The sequence below is a fragment of the Carcharodon carcharias genome, chromosome 2 (genome assembly GCF_017639515.1).
Source record: "Carcharodon carcharias isolate sCarCar2 chromosome 2, sCarCar2.pri, whole genome shotgun sequence".
Classification (NCBI taxonomy): domain Eukaryota; kingdom Metazoa; phylum Chordata; class Chondrichthyes; order Lamniformes; family Lamnidae; genus Carcharodon; species Carcharodon carcharias.
The window spans coordinates 163,441,730-163,464,246 of NC_054468.1; the positions used below are offsets into that span (position 1 = coordinate 163,441,730).

The following is a 22,517-nucleotide window of genomic DNA, read 5'->3' on the forward strand; positions in this document are numbered from 1 at the left end:
GCTCTGTATATACAAGTTTTTTTTTGTTAGTTCTGTTACTGCACTAGAATAATCAAGAGCTGCAATGTTCAATCATCCCTGTGCCTCAGGGAGTATTGTTTAGTCTCTAAAAAGTTATCAACATGCCAATATTAAAACATCATAAATTGACAACAAGGACGACGAACCTTTGCGCTAAGGCCACTCAAAAAGAGAAACAGCTAGTAAAAGGAAATTACTAGTAAACAAAAAAGTGCTCCTACTCTCCCAGAGCGCTCCCAAAGTTCAATCAAAAGGTGAAGATAAAAAGACAAAAAGGGAAGAAATCGCTGCTGTGCTTTTCTGAGCAGGAAAGAATTTTAGAAAAAAAAGCTTACAGAAAAAAGCAAAGAAGCCACATTTGCAGAAAAAAACAAGAGACCCATGATCACGGGGGTTCCAAGAAAGCACGGGAAAAATATAGCGACGGGGCTGCCAGCTGCAGCCAACCTCCAAAGTTCCAAATATACAGGACATGCAGGGTTCAAAAAGAAGACACCAAGGGAAGAACGTGCTGCAGTTTTAAAAAGTTTAAAAACTTACAGGAAGGGAAGGTCCATGATCACTGCAGAGCTCACCAAAAACCCGAAAAGTATGGGAAAACCACAGACATAACCGGCAGCTGCTGACAGTCTGAGTTAAAAACAAGTTACTGTCTTAATGCGGTAAGAGCATTTAAAGTGGTAAGTTAAAAAAAGGAAACGACAATAAACAAAAAGCAACTGACAAAGAGAAAATAAAAAGGTGGAAAACGACTACACTTACCAGACCAATGGGACGTTTTGATGAGACTGTATAACAATGTAGTTCCTACAGTGTACTCTTTGAGTTTTTTGTCCTTGCGAATGGAATTGAAAATGATAGAAAGATGGCAACTTCCTTAAATGTGATGGGAGCTAAAACATTTGGCTTATTAAGAAGCTTGGTGCAACCTGACAAACCTGGCGCAAAATTTTTGAGGACATTGTAAAAATCCTGGAGATGCATTTTTCCCCTAAGCCACTTCTCATAGAAGAAACCAAAAAGAGGGGGCAATAATTGCGCAGTATGTTGCAGTACTTAAAAACCTTGCTGAACATTGTGAATTCAAGCATGTATTGAACAAGACCCTCCGTGGCAGGTTGTTCTGTGGCCTTTGTAGTGAAACAATCCAGAAACACCTCCTGACAGAGGCTAACCTCACTTTCCAGAAAGCCACAAAGATTGCAGTTTCATGGAGCTGGCTGCAAAAGAAGCACAGCAGCTGAGTGCATTGACTCGAGTGCATAACATGACAGTTGAGTGTGCATACAAGATAGCAAGCAGCCAAGATTGTTACCATTGTGGAAAGCCTGGTCACCATCCATCTGAGTGTTGGTGCAGAGACCTTGAATGCTGTCAGTGTGGCAAGAAGGGACACATTAAGCTTGCCTGTAAAAACAAAATAGTAGCAGTGAATCAGAAAGGCAAACCATAGAAAAAGGAATCTGCCATTTGGAGTAACAAGAAAAATCTGCATGTTATGCAGCAGGAACAGAGGACCAGAGTGACGTCGAGTTCACATCCACATCCACACTGCCCTCCACGGTGACAAGTGATTCACAAGGCTACTGGGTGACACCGCTGCTGGAGAGCTGACCAACATGTATGGAACTAGATACAGGGACAGCAGTTTCTCTGGTCCCAGGCGCTGTGTATAAGGAGAAACTTAAACGTCTTTCCTTCACGCCTGCAAAAATCGTTCTGAAAACATATACAGGGGAATCTATTCCTATGATGGGCAGAATAGAAGTTAAAGTGGAACTAAACTAAATGCTAAACTACCACTGTTTGTGGTGAAAGGCAACTACCCAGCTTTAGTTGGACGGTTAAGGCTTCAGAAGATCCGGTTAAAATGGGCAGAAGTACACAGCATTGCAAAAAAAGAAACTGGTCTGACAGCTGTTATAAAAAACATACTGTTGTTTTCAAAGGAGATTTGGGAAGCATGAAGAGAATCACTGTAAAATTGAATATCAAAGCTGACTCTCAACCAAAATTTCTGAAGGCCAGAACCGTGCCTTATGCCATATGACCAAAAGTGGAAGTTGACCTGGAGCGTCTGGCCAAAATAGAAGTCTTGGACCTATCTCCCATAGCGAACAGGCAACACCCATCGTTCCAGTGCTCACGAAAAATGGCTCCAAACTCATCTGTGGAGATTTCAAGGTTACAGTTAACCCAGTGTTGACTTCCCCATATTGAGGAACTTTTTGCTGGCTTGGCTGGTGGACAGAAATTCAGCAAGCTAGATCTATTCTAGGCCTACTTACAAGTGCATGTGATGAGAAGTCACAAGAATATCTTACCATCGCAACACACAATGGACTGTACCGATATTGCTGTTTGTCTTTTAGAATAACATCAGCTCCAGTCTTGTTTCAGAGGGTCATGGACCAGATCCTGAGTGGCTTGCCTGGAGTTCAGTGCTATCTTGACAACATCATGGTAACAGACAGGACTGATGAGGATCATCTCATGAACTTGGATGCCACCCTACAAAGACTAGAGGAGTATAGCAAGTTCACAAGCAAGTTTTTTCAGCCCACTGTGGAATATTTGGGGCATGTCATTGATGCTGCTGGGCTTCACAAAGCGTCCTCCAAAGTCAAGGCTATTGTGGATGCTCCAGCTCCTCGGAATATCAGTCAACTATCAGTACAGTCCCATGTGCTGTGACGGTAAGATATTCTTGTGACTTCTCATCAATGTGCATTTGTAAGTAGGCCTGGAATAGATCTAGCTTGCTGAATTTCTGTCCACCAGCCAGGCCAGGAAGAAGTTCCTCAATATGGAGAAGTCAACACTGGGTTAACAGTAACCTTGAAATCTCCACAGATGTGTATGGAGCCATCTTTCTTGAGCACTGGAACGGTGGGTGTTGCCCATTTGTTCTTAGGGCTGCTGAATTATCACGGGAGATTTATTCCACAGCAGGGAACCCTGCTGAAACCCCTGCATGAGCTTCTGTGTCAGAACAACGCCTGGAAATAGATAGAAGTCTGTGATGCTGCGATCAAGAAGGCTAAAGCAGCACTGACAGATTCCAAGGTAATGATGCACTTTGACCCCTCCTTACCTCTAGATGAAGGAACTGAGGGCATTCTGGCTAGGTTTGCCGATGATACAAAGATAGGTGGAGGGACAGATAGTATTGAGGAGGCGGGGAGGCTGCAGAAGGATTTGGACAGGTTAGGAGAATGGGCAAAGAAGTGGCAGATGGAATACAACATGGAGAAGTGTGAGGTCATGCACTTTGGTAGGAAGAACAAAGGCATAGACTATTTTCTAAATGGGGAGAGAATTCAGAAATCTGGAGTGCAAAGGGACTTGGGAGTCCTAGTCCAGGATTCTCTTAAGGTTAACTTGCAGGTTGAGTCGGTAGTTAGGAAGGCAAATGCAATGTTGGCGTTTATTTCGAGAGGACTAGAATATAAAAGCAGAGATGTGCTGCTTAATCTTTATAAGGCTCTGGTTTGTCCATATTTAGAATATTGTGAGCAATTTTGGGCCCCGTATCTCAGGAAGGATATGCTGGACCTGGAGACAGTCCAGAGCAGGTTCACGAGAACCATCCAGGAATGAAAGGCTTAACATATAAGGAACATTTGAGGACTCTGGGTCTATACTCGATGGAGTTTAGAAGGATGAGGGGGGGATCTGATTGAAACTTACAGAATACTGAAAGGTTTGGACAGAGTGGACGTGGGGAAGATGTTTCCATTAGTAGGAGAGACTAGGACCTGAGGGCACAGCCTCAGAGTAAAGGGAAGACCTTTTAGAACAGAGATGAGGAGAAACTTCTTTAGCCAGAGAGTGGTGAATCTATGGAATTCATTGCCACAGAAGGCTGTGGAGGCCAGGTCATTGAGTGCATTTAAGACCGAGATAGATAGGTTCTTGATTGGTAAGGGGATCAAAGGTTACGGGGAGATGGGATAATGGGGTTGAGAAACTTATCAGCCATGATTGAATGGTGGAGCAGACTCGATGGGCCGAATGGCCTAATTTCTGCTCCTATGTCTTATGGTCTTACAACTTGCATGTGATGCTTCACCTTATGGAGTTGGAGCTGTTGTTTCATATGGAATGCCCTCAGGTGTGGACAGGTCCATAGCCTTCACTTCACGGATTTTAAGCAGTGAGCCAATAAGCTGAAATCGAACACAAAGGACTGGGAATCATTTTTGGATTCCGGAAATTTCACCATTATCTGTTTGGGCGGAAATTGACACTGATGACTGATCATCGACCACTCACCTCAATATTCGGTCCACACGCTGGCATCCCTTCTTTAGCTGCAAGCAGAATGCAATGTTGGGCACTGATGTGACATTAAATAACGACAATCTACCTTGCATGGCTGCCCCTACCAGTCAGCCATGTGGACACTGTTCAAAAAGACATTTTCTACTTTGCACATGTGGAGAACACACTCATCATTTTAGTCCAAATCAAGAAGGCCACCCGACTGGACCCAACATTGTCCATAATCATGGACCTTGTGATGCATGGCAACTCTTCCCTGAACTTCTGTGTCTCACCTGACCTTCATTCTTACATTTCCAGGAGGATGGCATTATCAGTCACTTCAGGCTGTTTGCTTTGGGGCATGCGAGTTATTATTCCACCAACTTTGAGGAAGCCAGTGTTGGACCAACTGCATTTTGGACACTGTGGAATAGTATCTATGAAAGAGATTGCAAGAAGCTACTTTTGGTGGCCTGGCCTGGACCAAGACATTGAAGCCAAGGTCTTGTCCCATCCATTGGACTGGCTGGAAAACCCTTGCCAGTACATCTATGTCGATTTCGCTGCACAATTTGAAGAAACAATGTCCATGGTGGTTGTACATGCTCATTCCAAATGGCCAGAAGTTTCAGTGATGTCCTCTACTACAGCTGAGAGTACAACCAAAGGCTGAGAGAAATGTTCAGTTCTTACAGATTATCAGAACAATTTGTGACCAACAGTGGCTCTCAGTTTGTCTCACAGGAGTTTGAGAATTTTTTGAGAAGTAACAGAATTCATCACATCACCTCAGCACCATACCACCCGTCCACCAATGGGTTAACTGAGAGATTTGTTCAAACCATGAAACACGCTTCAAGTTCAGCACGAGGACATTCCTCCATTCAAAAGTGTCTGGACACATTTCTGCTGACATACTGAAACATGCCACATGCTACGACTAAAGCATCTCCAGCATTCCTACTAATGGGATGGCAACTGAGCACTTGCTTTGATTTGCTGAGAGCAACAAAAGCACGGCAAGTTACGCAAGATCAACAGCACAACCAAGTGGAGAGAAGAGCTCAAAGATCAAAGCCAAGAATTTTCTGTTCTGGACAAGGAGCTCTAGCTCGTAATTATGCTACTGGAGCTAAATGGGTTCCTCTACAGTGAATGCTCAGACAGGACCTGTTTTGTACAGTCCTGAAAATGATCTCACCTAGCAGACAGGCTGACCAACTGTTGCCAAGTCAAACACCATTTAAGGATACACCTCTTATGGATGAGCCATCAACAAGTCAAGGAATACCAACTCCAGTCTCACCTCCTCAGTCTAGCTTGTCTGAAGTTGAAGTCATCTTACCTTCTCCTGCATTAGACACAACTTCTACACAGCTACAAATCCTAAATTGCCATCAGTCTTAATGAACATTACCCTATAAAAGCACAAGGAGTCTGCCATAACCCACACCGAGAAAACCTCTTGAGCCTCTGAATTTATAAAGCCAGGGACTTGAGATGGGTTCAGCGGAAATAGAGGTAGTCTACCCTCTTTCCCTAGTTCAGAAAAATGTTTTGTAATTGACAATTCCAATGAAAGAGGAGGAATATCTTATGTATTGATTGTCTTATTTAGCTTGCTGCAATTTGCAAGCCAGTGTATTATGAGATCGTAGAATCAATGTTTTTTTGTTAGTTCTGTTAAATGAGGGCCGCAATGTTCAATCACTCCACGCCTCTGGGAGTGATTGAGCACTGATGAAGAGTCATACGGACTCGAAACGTTCACTCTGTCTTCCTCTCCGCAGATGCTGTCAGACCTGCTGAATTTTTTCAGCTACTTTTGTTTTTGTTTCAGATTTCCAGCATCCGCAGTATTTTGCTTTTACCTCCGGGAGTATTGTTCAGTCTTTAAAAAGTTATCGACTTACCAGTATTAAAACATAACAGTAATGAATATGAACACTGACAGTTTCATAATTGTAGCAAAGATTATGGGCCAACGTCTTTCTGCCTCTTTTCTGCAGAATAATGTATGGAAGAATTAGAATAATCGCGTTTTAAAGATGACTGTTTTGACCTCACGAGCTGTCCGTACTATTAATTCCCCCACCCACCCTGCCGCGCCCCCGCTGTCACCGTTGCTAGGAGCTGGCGGTTAAGGTTTAACGGCCGAGTCAGGATGCAGAATCCACATCGAAGCTCTGTTCTCATCACTTCCTGCCTCAAAGTCCCTGTGGACCCAAAGACCAGAATACCCACTACCCTGTACGAGAGAGAGGAGGCCCAACCTCTGCGGATGAGCCAGAAGCTGCCTGATGCCGAGGAGGTGAATGAGGGCAACAGAAGTGAGGGAGGGGCGAGCAGGTGGAAGGGGGCGGGGATGGTCCAAAGCGTCTGTCTGTGATGGATGGATGACGTAGGGCGGCCGCGTTGTCAATGGTAACGGATGCCTGTAGTTCGAGCTGTCTTCAGCATTGCCAGGTGTCAGGATTTGCAGTAATGTGAGAAATCCATTATTTATTTGAGAATGAAAATTGTTCAAGTAAGTGTAATTTTTAAAGCAATGTAAGCGAACGGCAGAGTCTTATCTAAATGTCTGGATTGACTGTCCTGTCAACACAAAAAATTGTTGTATTCACCTTTCCTTCAAAGGAAGAGTTAGTGCTCCATCCCCGGTATCTATTTAAATCCTGGCAGTTGGGTGGTTCAGGATTTCGATACTTAGTCTGGTTTTAGTCGGCAGTAACCAAACGTGAGTTGTATACGTATTGGTAGATAGAATGTAACTGGAAATTTTCAGAATGATAATAGTTTTGTTGAATGTGGCATTTCTTGGTAATAAACTGCATTTTTTACCTTAATTCTACACACTCGTCAAGGACGTTGAGTAGTGTTAGCACAAACATTAGCCTAAAAAAGGAGTCATGCATATACTTTATAAACAGATACCACCAGCGTGTGATTTCAAGGCTTCCCGGAGAATCATTGGATGATTATGAATTGATTATGTCATTTGAACCTTTAATTACATTACTGCCAGAGGTCCGTTCGTTTAGTTGGGTACACTAGCCTGTTCGCATTAAAACCACTAAAATTGTCTTAGTTTACTGTGGGCGAAGTTGGGATAAAATCATCTGCAGTTCCTGTTCGTCTATTTGGGCTTTAGTTCAATTCATTTCCATTTCTTGTATTTCTTTTGTCCAAATGTTGATGGCAATGATTAGAGTTACTGAGGAGGATAATGAAGAAGACGAAGTAACATTAGTAGAAACATAGCGATTATGTCAGCATTTATATGCAGCTAATGCTGAAAGATAATTTCATAAAAATTCAGCTTTAGTATCCCTGAATTAGTACTCTAAATAAAAGTGGACCAAAATCGAGTGAAGCAAAAGACTGTTGGAAAAAATCAGAATTGTCTGCAATTAACTTTTAAAATGTGTTCTAATGATAAGATTCCTCCTGTTTTATACTCTTCTGATTATCAAGAAACTAGTTAACTCCTGTTATAGAATCATAGAATGTTTATGGCGCAGAAAAAGGGCACTTGGCCCATTTTATATATATTTGCTTTCTGTTTAATAGTTGGGGGTGGGTGTTCCAAAACTAGGGGTCATAGATAAGAGAGAGTCACTAACAAATCTGAATTCAGGAGAAACTCCTCTTCCCAGAGAGTGATTAAAATGTGGAACGTGCTACCACATGTAGTGGTTGAGATGAATAACAGATGCATTTAAGTGGAAGAAGGATACATACATGAGAGAAAGGAATAGAAGGTTATGTTGAAAAGCTTTGATCAAGTAGGGCAGGAGGAGGCTTGTGTGGAGCATAAACACCAACATAGACCATTTGGGTGAAATGGCTATTTCTGTGCTGCAAGTTCTATGTAATTTTAGGAAGGATGTCAAGACTTAGGAGAGCGTGCAGAGGAAATTTACCAAAATGGTTCCAAGAATGAGGGAATTCAATTATGTGGAGAGGCTAGAGAAGCTGGGATTGTTCTCAAAGCAAAGAAGGTGGAGATTTAATAGAGGTGCTCAAAATTATGAAGGGTTTGGTTGAGTAGATATGAGCAACTGTTTCCACTAATAAAAGGATCAGTGACAAGAGGTAATTGACAAAAAAACCAAGGAGCGATGAGGACAATTTTTTTTTTACGTAGTGAGTTATGATGATCCAGAAAGCATTGCCTGAAAGGGTGGCGGCAGCAGATTCAATAGTCACTTTCAAAAGGGAATTGGATATAGAATTGAAAATAAATTTTTTGCAGGATTATGGGGTAAGAACAAGGGACTGGGATTAATTGGAAAGCTCTTTGAAAGGGCTGGCACAGGTATAATGCACCTAACTGCCTCCTTCTGTGAGGTATTATTCCATAATTCAATGAACTTGCATAGGTGCATTTACAGCACTTGTACCTTAGTAAAGCATCTCCACACATTTTACAGGAGCGTGACAAAAGAAAAATTGGTACTGAGTCAAAGAAGGAAAAGATTAAGACAGGTGACCAAAAGTGGTAGGTTATTGGAGGAGAGGGAAGCAGAGAGATTTAGAGAGGGAAGTCCAGAGCTTGGGGCCTAAATGACTGAAAGCACGACCACCAATAGTGGGGTGAAAGAAGTGGAGGATGCAAAGAGACCAGGGTTGGAAGAGTGTAGACTTCTCAGAATTATAGGCAATGCTCCTCAAAGTTGTGCAGTCATGTAGCAACCTTGCGGTTCTTGCAAAGGCTGCACACAAGTCAACCCCTTTAAGTTATCAACTGAGCACTACAAAAGAAATTAGAGGGTATGTTGGTTATATGATTGAAGCAGGTTACAGTGATAAAGGGAGCGTGGGAAGGAGGTGAGGCCATAGAGGAAAGTCAACATGAGGATGAGAATTTTAAAATCAAGATGTTGGTGAATTAGAGGAAGCCAAAGCAGGTTTACAGCACAGATGGCGGATGAGTAACATGCTGTGAGTTAGGACATTGACTGCAGAATTTCACAGTAAGAAACTCTACAGATGCTATATATCGTTACTATTAGGCAGTATTTATTCTTTTTAGTGTGGCTTTAATAATAGAAATAATGTTTCAGAAGGAGAAAAGGATCACAACATATAGTATGTGTTCTAAATTCAATTTTGATTATGAATACTGTACATTTACTCTTGTTACCATACTGTTTTTATTTTACCACTGCATAATCTAATTCTCTGACAAGAATTTGTGCTCTTTTAATAGGCAGTGTGAGAACAAATTGTTGAAACTACCATATTGTAAAAACAATCTGGTTCACTATTGTCCTTTAAGAAAGGAAATTTGTGATCCTTACCCCACCTGTTCTATCTGCGCCTCCAGACCCACAGCATTGTGATTAACCCTTAACTGCCCTCTGAAATGGCCTAGCAAGCCACTCAGTTGTATCAAACCACAACAAGAACATCCAATAAAACCATCTGGACCACCCAGCATTAATCTGGGTATGCACTGATCATGACAAAGGCACACCCAGTCTAGTCAACCTTGCAAAGTCGACCTCACTAACATCTGGGACTTGTGCCAAAGTAGGGAAGAAGTGTCCTGCAGACTAGTCAAGCAACAGCCTGACTTGGTTAAATTTACAGAATCAAAACTTTCAGCCAACGTCCCAGACTCCTCTATCACATCCCTTGGTATGTTTTGTTACAGTAGCAGGTCAGACTCACCTGAGCTCGCAATGCTGTAATATATAGTCAGGAGGGAGTGGACTTGGGAGTCCTCAACATTGATTCCAGATCCTATGAAATTTCTTGGTGTCAGGTCAAACATGGCAAGAAAATGTTATGCTGATTACCCACCTATTGTCATCCCTCAGATGATGAATCAGTGCTCCCCCATGTTGAACACCAATTAGAAGAAGCACCAAGGTTAGCAAGGGCATAGAATGTACTCTGGATGGGGGACTTCAATGTCCATCACCAAAAGTGGCTCAATAGTGCCTCTACTAGCCAAGTCCTCAAGGATAGAGCTTAGCTGCCAGATTGGGCCTGTGGAAGGTGGTGAGAGAACCAACAAGAAGGAAGAACTTACTTGAGCTCATCCTCATCAATCTACCTTATGTAGATGCATCTATCTATGAGAGCATTGGTAGAAGCAACCATTGCACAGTCCCTGCAGAGACAAAGTCCAATTTTCCCACCTTCACGCTGATTATGTTGTGTGGCGCTACCACTGTGCTGAATGGAAGATATTCAGAACAGATCAAGCTTAGATTAAGACACACCCACAGACTAAATCTCTATTTTAAAAGAAAAATATTTTCTAATAATATTATATACATTAATAGCTTCATGACACACACCTAAGTTGTGATTGGTGTTGGACAGTAAAATAATGGGAGGAAAAGGCTCTGTGAACATCCCCATCCTCAATGATGGTGTAGTCCAGCACATGAGCAATAAAAGGAAAGTCTGAAACATTGGCCAGGATTTTCTGTTTGGTTTGTGGGAACGGGCATGCGTCCCGATGTTGCCACGCATCATTCCGATCTTCCGTTCGGTGGGTGCGCACCAGAGTCAGCTGTGCACCTGACAAACTTTCAAAGGCCTGTTAAGGCCATTAATAAATTAATTAACATCATTGTCAGGGCTGCCTGTCCAACCTTAAGGTTGGCGGGCAGGCAAAGAGCCCAGGCAGCATTTTTTCATGAAACCTCATCGACGGGTGGGATGAGGTTTCATGAAGGTTTTATTAAATAAATAACATTTTTATGAAAATTCATAAACATGTCCTAGCTCATGTGACACTTCACATGAGGGGTCATGTCTGAATAACTTAAAAAAAAATTTATGCCAAGTTCAAAACTGAATTTAATCTCTGAGGCAGCTCCATGCCTCATGGAGATCTCCGCGCTCTTTTGCGTGTATGCACAAAAGAGCACAGACCCCGACTCTCCCTCCTCCCCCGCCTGCACAGGTAGCTCAGTGATACTGGGCGTGTGTTACGCTGGGTGGGTCTTAATTGGCCCGCTCGTGTAAAATGGCGTCGTGCAGCCGATCGTGGGTGGCGATCGGCTCTGCGCCCGCTCCCAACAAGCCCGCCCGACGGGGAGAAAATTCTCCCCATTTACAACAATCTTCTGTCAAAAATGCTGAGTGGATGATCCATCTCAGCCTCCTGAGTTCCCCACCATCACGGTCTTCAGCCTATTCAATTCGCTTCATGTGAGATCAAGAAATGGCTGTACACACTGGATATGGCAGGGGTTACGGGCCCCAAAAAGCATCCCTGCGGTAGTGCTGAAGACCTATGCTCTGGAACTAGTGGCACCTCTAACCAAGCTGTTCCAGTACAGCTACAACAGCAGCATCTACCCAACAAAGTGGAAACTTGCCCATGCCTGCCCTGTCCACAAAAAGAACAAATCCAATCTAGACAATTGCTGTACCATCATTCTATTCACAATTATCAGCAAAATGATGGATGATATTGGCGACAGTGCCAACAGGTGTCACTTACTTACCAATAACCTTCTGGTTCTGTCAGGACCACTTGGCTTCAGATCTCATTACACCTTTGGTTCAAAGATGGACAAAAGGCTGAATGCCAGAGCTGTGGTGAAATCAGGATAGCATTCCTTGAAGCATCGCATCAAGGAGCTCTAGTAACATTGAAGTCAATGGGAATCAAGAGGGGAAACTTTCCCCTGACTGGAGCCTCACACAAAGGAATCTGTTGGAGGGCAGTCATCTCAGCCCCAGGACATTGCTGGCAGGAGTTCCTCATGCCACTGGAGTGGGTCCAGCTATATTTAGCTGCTTCATCCAAAATGTTCTCTGTATCATAAGCTCAGGAGTGGGGATTTTACTGATGATTGCATATTATTGAGTCCCATTTGCAACTGCTCAAATAGTGAACTAGTTTTCCTAAGTACAGCAAGACCCGGATTACATTCATGCCTGGGCCGATAAGTGGCAAGTAACAACAACAGACATTCTAACCATCTCCCCTTGACATTCAAAGGTATTATCACTGAAACCCCACTATTGACATCCTGGGAGTCGCCATTAACCAGAAACTTAACTGGGTTAGCCACATCTATACTGTGGTTACAAGAGAGGTCAGAGGCTGGGTGTTCTATGATGTGTGACTCATCTCCTGATTTCCCAAAGTCTTTCCACCATTTACAGGGCACAAGTTAGGAATGTGGGGGAATATGCTGCACTTGCCTGGATGAGGTGCTGTTGAAGCTCCAACAGCACTCAAGAAGCTCCACACAAAGCAGCCTGCTTGTTCAGTACCCCATCCCCACCTTAAATATTCACTCCCACCACCACCAGTGCACCATTGTTGCAGTGTGTACCACATACAAGGTGCATTTCAGAAACTTGCCAAGGCGTTTTTGATCGCACCTCAAAACCCCATGACCTCCATCAGCTAGGAGCACAAGGGAATCAGATGCATGGGAACACCAACTCTCCAAGGTCCCCTCCAAGTCATACACCATCCTGATTTGGAAACATATCACTGTTTTTTCATTGTTGTTGGATTAAAATCTTGGAACTCCTTCCTTAACAGCACTTGGGAGAAAAACTTCATTACACTGACTTCATTAGTCCAAGAAGGCCTTCACCACCACCTTCTCAAGGGCACTTAGGCGTGGGCAATAAATGCTGATCTTGCCAGAGGTGTCAACATCCCATGAATGAGTTTTTAAAAAATCGTAACTTATTTGAGCCTGATCTTAGAGAATTATTCTGATATATGTTTTGCAGAAATGAACTTATTTACCACATTTTGAGCTATATGTTTATGATTCATTGGCTCTTGTATCTTATTTTGTACTGCATTTTCTGGTGTACAAACCTAGTGTTGCTTCCTTTCATTCCATCTTTTTACTTTTTTATGCAGATGCAATAGACAGAATGACCTCCTTTTGTGCTGTAACATTTCTGTGATTCTGTGATGTGTCATTTGATTGTTTTTATCAATTTAGTTAACAATCATACGCTAATGGTAACATAGTATATTCGTGAAATTGTAGGTTTACATTGTGAATAACACAAACAGTTAACCAACTTTCTCTGTGTTTAGAATGAAAATGATTCTGATCCTGATACCAGTGAAACCAAACAAATTCATTATATGGATGATAGGGATTCAGTAATCCCCAATAGTTTATGTGGCATGTCCAATGAAGACTACTATGAGAAAATTGAGGAACTAAAAAATGCTCATGTAAATACAATGGCAATACTAGCGAAATTGTATGAGAATAAACTCTGTGTCAGAGGCATGGTAGCTGCTTCAGAGGATCCCTGTGAATCTTCAGTGCATTACAGGTAGGACACATTGAGAACTAAATATAATATATTCAAATGCAAGTTGGATTGATAGTGGTTGTCTACCACTGTACAGAAACATATAAGGGAAGTGTAGCTCTTTTTATGGCGGTGAAATTTTGAGAAATTATCAATATATTGCACACTATCAGAATTGAACGAGTTAAACTAGATACTGATTATATATAATATGAATAACTCATGGCAAAAATATCATTGGCTGCTAGGGCTGAGGGTAGCTATGATGTAGTTGGCACTCAAAATTTTACTTAATACCATTTTCAACCAAACAGCAGTATTTGTCAGTAGTCCCACAGAGATAGATTTTTACTTCCAAAAATATAAACGTATAGTTTCTCCTCCCAGTTTACCTCTGGATGCCAATCCTAGTCCTAGTTTCTGCCATTCATACACCTTTTCTAGCCCCCTTTCAACCTGCTAATCCATCTACCATTACATGCCTGCTGAATTCCTAACCTACTAGTGTGCTAGGTTCTTCTTTCATCTGGATAGGACTACCTCTGATCATTACTTCATCTCTTTGACCATACAGTTCCCCCGTTAAACCCTCCATGATCGTTCTTTCCACAACTGGAAAATGATCCATGACCTCTCATTAGCAACTTTTTAAACTCACACCTCTCCCTTCTCAGGCCCATCATCTATACTGACGACAAGTGCCTCATTGACCTGCTCAATAACCACCATGTTCCCATCTTCAGTGCCCTTATTACAAGTTCCTGGATGGTTCCCCGCTCCTTCCCCAAACATGCAAAGCCACATACATATGTGGTCTAGGATCTTTGGATCAGGGACTAGAGCACCTATGGAATACGACCTGCTTGGTTGTTTACCACTGCATCTGATTTGACCGGTTCAAGCAATATTGCCTTATCACTCTAAGAAAAACCTCCTATTGATCCACGATCACCTTGGAGGCTATGGACAACCCAGAAATCTCTGTCCCCACAAACAGCCTCCTCCAATATCCACTCTCCTTACCTTCCATCCACACATATTTGATTCCAAATATGGTGCTCATGGACTTCTTTGTTTAAAAATCAGGCCATTCATTGGATTGCCTCTTATTTCTTGCACCATTTTTCTCTGAAAAAAACATTGTTGACCCTTCTACACTTGCATTAACCTACCCTTTCAGTGGCTGCTCTCTGAATGTGATAGTCACTGAGTCATGTGTTCAGCACTCCTGCGTGGGTCCCTCCAGTATAATTTTTGATGAAATCACCAGTGTAATTATTTGTGACTTCTACCAGAGCTGGGATTGCTTTTGCTATAACTTAATATCTTCAAAACTAAGCCACCTTGTTGTGCTTTTGGCCCCGCCAACCTTCTAAACTGCACACTTGTGCAGAGCCAGGTGGTGGTCATTTCAATTTTTTTTCTTTTAACCTGAGCTGAGCTTTTATTATCCACTTACGCTTGTACCTCATTCTGCTGTGACCTCTATCCTTCACTGCATTAGTTCAACATATCCATTACCCTAGTTCCTTGTCTCCACTCCTTCACCCTGTCATTGGGGTCTTCTTTTAAATTTATTCTTTCATGGGATGTGGACATTGCTGGCAAGACCTACATTTGTTGCCCATCCATAATTGCCCTTGGACTGAATAGCTTGTGAGGTCATTTCAGGTGGCCTTTAAGAGTCAACCATTTTGCTGTGGGTCTGGAGTCACATGTGCACCAGACCAGGTAAGGACAGCAGATTTCCTTCCCTAAAGGACATTAGTCAACCAGATGAGTTTTTTTTTACAACAATCAATGGTTTAATGGTTACTGTTATTGAGACTAGCTTTCAATTCCAGATTTTATTAATTGAATTTAAATTCAACCATCTGCCATGGTGTAATTTGAACCTGTGTTCCCAGAGCTGTGTCCTCTGGATTACTAGTCCAGTGATATTACCATCACTTCACATTCTCCCCTGAGTGTGATCTTCAGTTTCTACTAAAATGCTCTTCCAAAGCAACTTTGCCTTGCAGCCCTTCTCACTGTTACTGAAAGCAATCACCAAATTCTTTTACTCCCTTTACTGCATCATCTCTCTCCCATGTAGCACTCTTGAGATGTACTTTTACAAGAATGGATTGTGTGAGTTGTTTTAATGAATGTGTCATAATATTCTAAATAAAAACAAACTTGTGTTTGTAAATTTTTATAGTTCAGACAAGAAAAATGATGTCCATCTATCATACTCGACAACTGAGGTGGACAATACTACGTACTCAAGCCTTTCAGAAATTTCTGGTGACGATCAGGAAAAAGGTGGAGAAAATCTCATGTCCTGTGGAATGGATCGAATTCAGGGAATGTGGGATGGATTTTCTGTGCAGGAGTATATTTCAGATGAAGAATCCCAGAAGCCAGGAAGCTCAAATTTAACAAAAATGAAAGCAATAAAGAAGGAGCAAAAGCAGTGGTCACCAAAGATCACAATACCACAACCTTTCCAAATGACTCTCAGAGAGGCTGAGAAAAAGAAGCACAAGATCAAATCAAGGTGTGAAATTGAAATAGAGAATGATATGCTAAGAAAACAATTAGAAGAAGAAGCAGAATGCCAGAGAAAGTTCCGTGCTAACCCTGTACCAGCCCATACCTATATTCCACTGTTGGAAGAAATAATAGAACGGAATGAAGAAAGAAGGAGGTTTGTAAAGATGAGAAACAAAGAAATTCTACTGGCGATGCAAAAACCATTTAGCTTTCTTGCAAGGGAGGAGAAGAAAAAAGAAATCAGAAAAATGCAAATAAAGAACCTGGATGTTTCAGTAAAGGAACCAAAGAAATTTAAAGCAAAACCAGTTCCCAGATATCTTTATGATCAAACGATTAGTGACAGGATTAAAGAGGAAGAACTCTACAGAGTAATTAGGATGAAAGTGAGAGCTCAAGAAATATTACATAGTGCATCCCTTCCAAAAAGTATGCTTCATAATACCTTCTTAGAAAAGAAGAAAGCAACATGTTGGGACCCACACAAAGAACTGAAATTCAAACCCCAGATTAATGCAAAAGTACCTGATTTTGAGATGTTGCACAGAAAGTCTCAGGGACAGCTCATGAGAAAGAAGAACTTGCTATTGACAACCGTGTGTGAACCCTTTCAACTGCTCACACCTCATATTCCTTCAAAAAAAGAAAAGATTTTGGATGATATAATGGCAGACGAAAACCGGTTGAAAGAGACCCGTTGGCCTTATATATCTTGCAGAAACCAGTGGAAATCACGTGACAGCATAACTTCATCTCAATCAGGATCTTTGGACTTGGAAATTATAAAGATCACAGAGTCTGCAAAGAAGAGGAAAGAAGCTATTAGGTAAGAACAATTTTCATCTTTAAAGTGATTCATTAAGTCACATGACAGTGATCTATATTGCACTATTTTCTGAAAGCAGCATTTTAATGAAAGCTTGAATCTCATTGTAAAGCTGCCTTGTCCAATAACCTTTAAAAATTAAATCTTATCAACTTATTTACTTTTTGGTTCAGAATTTTATGCATTAAGGCAGATAAATAATTTAATTAGCATTAAAAGTTAATTTGATCTGGGGAAGAAAAGTCAAACACAGAAAGCATTCTGATATTTTTGTGAGGAAATATCGGTACAGTGTGAACTTTATGCTGTGTTAGCAGACATCTATCCACAAGTAGTATACTGGTATCCTCATTTGAAAGTAATAATGCAAAAAGTACATAGGACACTAAGAGTAAGAGGATAACCAGGGAAAGAGTAGGGCCCATTAAGGACCATCGTGGTAATTTGTGTGTGGAACCGGAAGACGTAGGTAGAGTTCTAAATGAATACTTTGTGTCAGTGTTCACAAGCGAGAGAGATGACGTGGGTATGGAAATCAGGCAGAAGGACTGTGATATAATTAAAGAAATTAGCATAGAAAGGGAGGAGGTTCTAAGTGGTCTGACAGGCTTAAAAGTAGACAAATCTCCAGGCCTAGATGAAAAATATTCCAGGATGTTGAGTGAGGCAAGGGAGGAGATAGCAGGGGTGCTGGCAATAATTTTCATTACCTCTCTAACCACAGGAGAGGTGCCAAAGGACTGGAGAACAGCCAGTGTTGTACCGTTATTCAATAAAGGAGGAAGGGATAAACCAGGGAACTACAAGCCAGTCAGTCCAACCTCAGTGGTGGGGAAATTAGTGGAAGCAATTCTGAGGGTCAGAATTAATCTACACTTGGAGAGGCAGGGATTAATCAAGGACAGTCAGCACTGTTTTGTCAAGGGGAGATCATGTCTGATCAATTTGATTGAATTTTTCGAAGAGGTGACCAGGTGTGTAGATGAGGGCAATGCATTTGACGTAGCCTACTTGGACTTCAGCAAGGCTTTTGTTAAGGTCCCACATGGGAGACTGATACTGAAGGTAAGAGCCCATGGGATCCAAGGCAATTAGGCAAATTGGATCCAGAATTGGCTGAGTGGCAGGAAGCAGAGGGTGACGTTCGAGGGGTGTTTTTGTGACTGGATGCCTGTGTCCAGTGGGGTTCCACAGGGATCGGTATTGGGTCCCTCGCTGTTTGTGGTATTTATAAACAATTTAGACTTGAATGTAGGAGGGTTGATCAGTAAGTTCACGGATAATACGAAAATTGGTGGGGTGGGTAAATATTGAGGAGGATAGCCTTAGATTACAGGAGGATATAGATGGGCTGGTCAGATGGGCTGATCAGTGAAAAATGGAATTTAATCCGGATAAGTGTCAAGTGTTGCACTTGTGCAGGACAAACAATACACAGGAATACACGATGAATGGTAGGACCCTGTGAAGTACTGAGGATCAGACAGACCTTGGTGTGTATGACCACCGGTCCCTTAAGGTAGCGGGACAGGTAGATAAGGTGGTTAAGAAGGTATATGGGATACTTGCCTTTATTAGCTGAGGCTAGAATATAAGAGCAGGGAGGTAATGCTGGAACTGTATAAAACGCTGGTTAGGCCACAGCTAGAGTACTGCCTGCAGTTCTGGAATCTGCATTATAGGAAGGATGTGATTGCACTAGAGAGAGTGCAAAGGAGATTTACCAGGATGTTGCTTGGGCTGGAGAGTTTTAATTATGAGGAGAGATTGGATAGGCTGGGGTTATTCCCCCTGCAGCAGAGGAGATTGAGGGGGGAACATGATTGAGGTGTATAAAATTATGAGGGGCATAGTTTGGGTATTCAGGAAGGAACTTTCCCCTTGGTGGAGGGATCAATAACCAGGGGGCATAGATTTTATGTAAGGGGCAAGACGTTTAGAGGGGATGTGAGGAAGAATTTTTTTCACCCAGAGGGTGGTGGGAATCTGGACCTTACTGCCTGAAAGGGTGGTAGAGGCACAAACCCTCATAACATTTAAGAAGTATTTGGATGTTCACTTGTGATGCCATGGCACACAAGGCTATGGGCCTGATGCTGGAAAATGGGATTAGAATAGTTAGGTACTTGTTTGACCGGTGCAGACTCGATGGGCCGAAGGGCCTTTTTCTGTGCTGTAGACCTCTCTGACTCTATGACATGATCCAAATGTAAAATTTGAGTAAAACATAGAAACATAGAAACTAGGAGCAGGAGTAGGCCTTCGGCCCTTCGAGCCTGCTCTGCCATTCATTATGATCATGGCTGATCATCCAACTCAATCACCTGCTTCCGCTTTTTCCCCAATAGAAATTGTGCCCAAATGTTCCACAGCATTAATTCGTTCAGAATACTTATTATTTTAGATTTTCTCTCTCCTCCCACCTCCTTGGAATTAAAATTATGAACTTTCATGTGTAAAATGCAACATTAAATATTTAGGATTACATTAAAGTTCGTGGGATGTTTGAGATAGCAAAAAATCCAAAGCTTGCCATTGGATTCCTTGATAACATTATTCAGATATAATATATGGTTTAAAAAAAAGTCTCTTAGCCTACTGCAGTGTATATTATAGATTACTGCTTCACTTTACAGTTTTCCATGTGAGCTAATGATCAGAATAGTGTAACAGCGGAATCAGTTTTTTTATGCGTTCACTGCCCATCCCTAATTGCCCTTGAGAATGGTGGTGGTGAACTGCCTTTTTGAAATGCTGCAGTCTGTGGTGTAGGTACACCTACAGTGCCATCCGACGGCGGAGGCCCCCGATGGGAGGTCCTCTACGGAGGTGTCCTCCCCCTTTCTATCGGGGACCTGGGTTGGAGGGTGTTGCATGCAGCAGTCCCCTATAATCGTAGGATGCATAGGTTCACGGACTCCCAGGACACCTGCCCTTTTTGCGGTCTTGTGGAGTCCGTGGACCATGTTTATATAGGGTGTGGTAGGCTGCACTCCCTTTTTAGTTACCTGAAAAACCTGTTATTAATGTTTTGTTTGCACTTCAGCCCCACACTCCTGATCTATGGACACCCGGTGCGGAAAGGGGTCAGGAAGGAGGAGGACCTCCTCGTGAACCTGCTCCTGGGCCTGGCCAAGTTGGCTATTAACAGGTCCAGGCAGCGGGCGATCGACGGGGGAGTCCCGCCCGATTGTTTGTCTCTCTTCCGCGGCTACGTTCGATGCCAGATGTCCTTGGAAAGGGAGCACGCGGTGTCTGCTGGCACCCTCGAGGCCTTCCATGCTCGGTGGGCACCGCAGGGACTAGGGTGCTTTATTGACCCCTTTTATCACATTTTGGTTTAAAGTTGTAAGTTTCCTTTAAATTTTGTTCTTGATTATACAGCTGACCTAAATTAGGGGCTGTGCCTAATTTATCCCAATTTTGTTAATTTAGTTTGATTGGTTTTAACTCATAAGAGTTACTTACATCTTCTTAATGTGCCCAGATAGCTCAGTTGGTAGAGCATCAGACTTTTAATCTGAGGGTCCAGGGTTCAAGTCCATGTTCAGGTGATGAGTTTTAACTGCCACTCACCGATTCTCATTTAAATCGCAGAAATCATGAGCAATTCCTGCAAATTCCTTTACTGGAAAGAGTTACAGCTACAGTGCTGTTTGGAGGGGCGTTCCAGGATTTTGATTCAACAACAGTGAAGGAATGGCAATATAGTTCAAAGTCAGACTGGTATGGCTTGGAGAGGAAGTTGCAGCTGGTGGGTCCCTTGCATCTGTGGCTCTTATCCTTCTAGGTGGTAAAGATTATGGGTGGAAGGAGCTGTTGAAGGAGTCTTGGTGAGTTGCTGCAGTGCATCTTGTAGATGGTACACACTGCTGCCACTATGCATTGGTAGTGGAGAGGGTGAATGTTTAAGGTGGTGGATGGGGTGTCAGTCGAGTGGGGCTGCTTTGTCCTGGATGGTGTTGAGCTTCTTGAGTGTTGTTGGAGCTGTATTCATCCAGGCAAGTGGAGATTATTCCAGCACACTCCTGAATTGTGACTTTTAGATGGTTGAATGGCTTTGAGGAATCCGGAGGTGAGTTACTTGCCACAGAATTCATAGTGTCTGACCTGCTCTTGTAGCCACAGTACTAATATGGCTGGTCCAGTTCACTATCTGGTCAATGGTAGCCCTCAGGATGTTGATGGTGGGGGATTCAGCAAAGGTAATGCACTTGACTATTAAGGGAAGATGGTTAGATCCTGTCTTGTTGGAGATTGTCATTGCCTGGCACTTGTGTGGCACGAATGTTGCTTGCCACTTATCAGCCCAAGCCTGAATGTTTTTCAAGACTTGCTACACATTGACTGTGTAAGTGTCTGAGGGTGGTACTGAATATTATGCAATCATCAGCGAACATCCCCACTTCTGACCTTAAGATGGAGGGAAGGGCATTGATGAAGCAGATGAAGATGTTTGGGCCTAGGACACTACCCTGAGGAACTCCTGCAGCAATTTCCTGAGACACATGATTGACTTCCAATAACCACAGCCATCTTTCTTTGTGCTAGGTAAGACTCTAACCAGCAGAGAGTTTTCCTCGATTCCCATTGACTCCAGTTTGACTAGAGCTTCTTGGTGCCACACTCGGTCAATGCTGCCTTGATGTCAAGGGCAGTCACTCTCACCTCACCTCTGGAGTTCAGCTCTTTTGTCCATGCCTGGACCAAGGCTGTAATGTGGTCAGCAACTAAGTGGCGCTAGAGAAACCTAGCTGGGACTAGTAATCATAATATGAGTACATTTATGAATAATCTGGTAGTTGGTGCCAGTCAGCACTAAGGCTAAAATAACAGGCTAAATCTTTCTGGAGCAGGGGTCTAAGTTAGACTAATCCTTGCACCTTTAGGTTCATAAAGGTATTGCGTACAAAATTGTTGAAAATGGAAGCTGCAACAAATGGAAGATGCAACAAATGAAAATGTGCAGCTGGGATTTGAGGGAACAGGACAAACAAATGTGCATCGCGTAACTATTCAGTGGTTGTGAAATTAGCAGTGCAAGGCCTGAGTAGGAATGAAAAATAGGTTGGGTGAATTCAATGTCAAATCAGGCGCATAAAGAGAATGAAAGATTGAATTAGGAGAGAGCAAGCGAAAGGGAACAGAAAAATGTTAAATTTACATTTTTTAAAAATCAGCAACAATTAAAACCAAAGGGAACAATTTTAAAAGTTAATTTCCGATGCCAGTGAGATTGTTTGGCACTAATTAACACTTATGACATCATTAAACAAATATTTCGACCAGACATAGCTCTTGGGGCGAAAGGGATCAAAGGTTATGGGGAGAAAGTGGGAGCCAGCTATTGAGTTGGATGATCAGCCATCATCATAATGAATGGCGGAGCAGGCTTGAAGGGCCGACTGGCCTACTCCTGCTCCTAGTTTCTATGTTTCTATGAATATTTTTAAGACAGAGATTGATTGATTCCGTCCTTAGTCAAGAATCTAAGGGCAGGATTTTCAGCTTGGCGTGCAGGCGCACACCCAACATGCTTAACTTTCTTTAATAAAGTAGAAAATACTGCAAATACTCAGGAGGTTTGGCACCATCTGTG

General features: G+C 42.5%; 1 protein-coding gene and 1 non-coding gene across 5 annotated transcripts in view; both read left to right on the top strand.

Annotated features, from left to right (window-relative positions):
* Nucleotides 1-6,435: 6,435 nt before the first annotated feature.
* The window catches only part of fam161a (FAM161 centrosomal protein A), a 47,143-nt gene continuing 31,061 nt past the window's right edge, over nucleotides 6,436-22,517 (top strand). For 3 of the 4 annotated variants that reach the window (XR_005945668.1, XM_041209796.1, XM_041209814.1), the window contains exons 1-3: nucleotides 6,436-6,598; nucleotides 13,331-13,578; nucleotides 15,758-16,918. Coding sequence is in view for 3 of the 4 variants with exons in the window: in XM_041209796.1 (XP_041065730.1) it covers nucleotides 6,452-6,598; nucleotides 13,331-13,578; nucleotides 15,758-16,918 (1,556 nt within the window). In the remaining variant the exon portion in view is untranslated. Of the gene's footprint in view, nucleotides 6,599-6,623; nucleotides 6,815-13,330; nucleotides 13,579-15,757; nucleotides 16,919-22,517 lie in introns of those variants that run through there. The other variant, XM_041209806.1, reaches the window with a different exon arrangement.
* On the top strand, nucleotides 20,400-20,472 carry trnak-uuu. Its single transcript has one exon. It is a non-coding gene; the product is annotated as a tRNA-Lys (tRNA).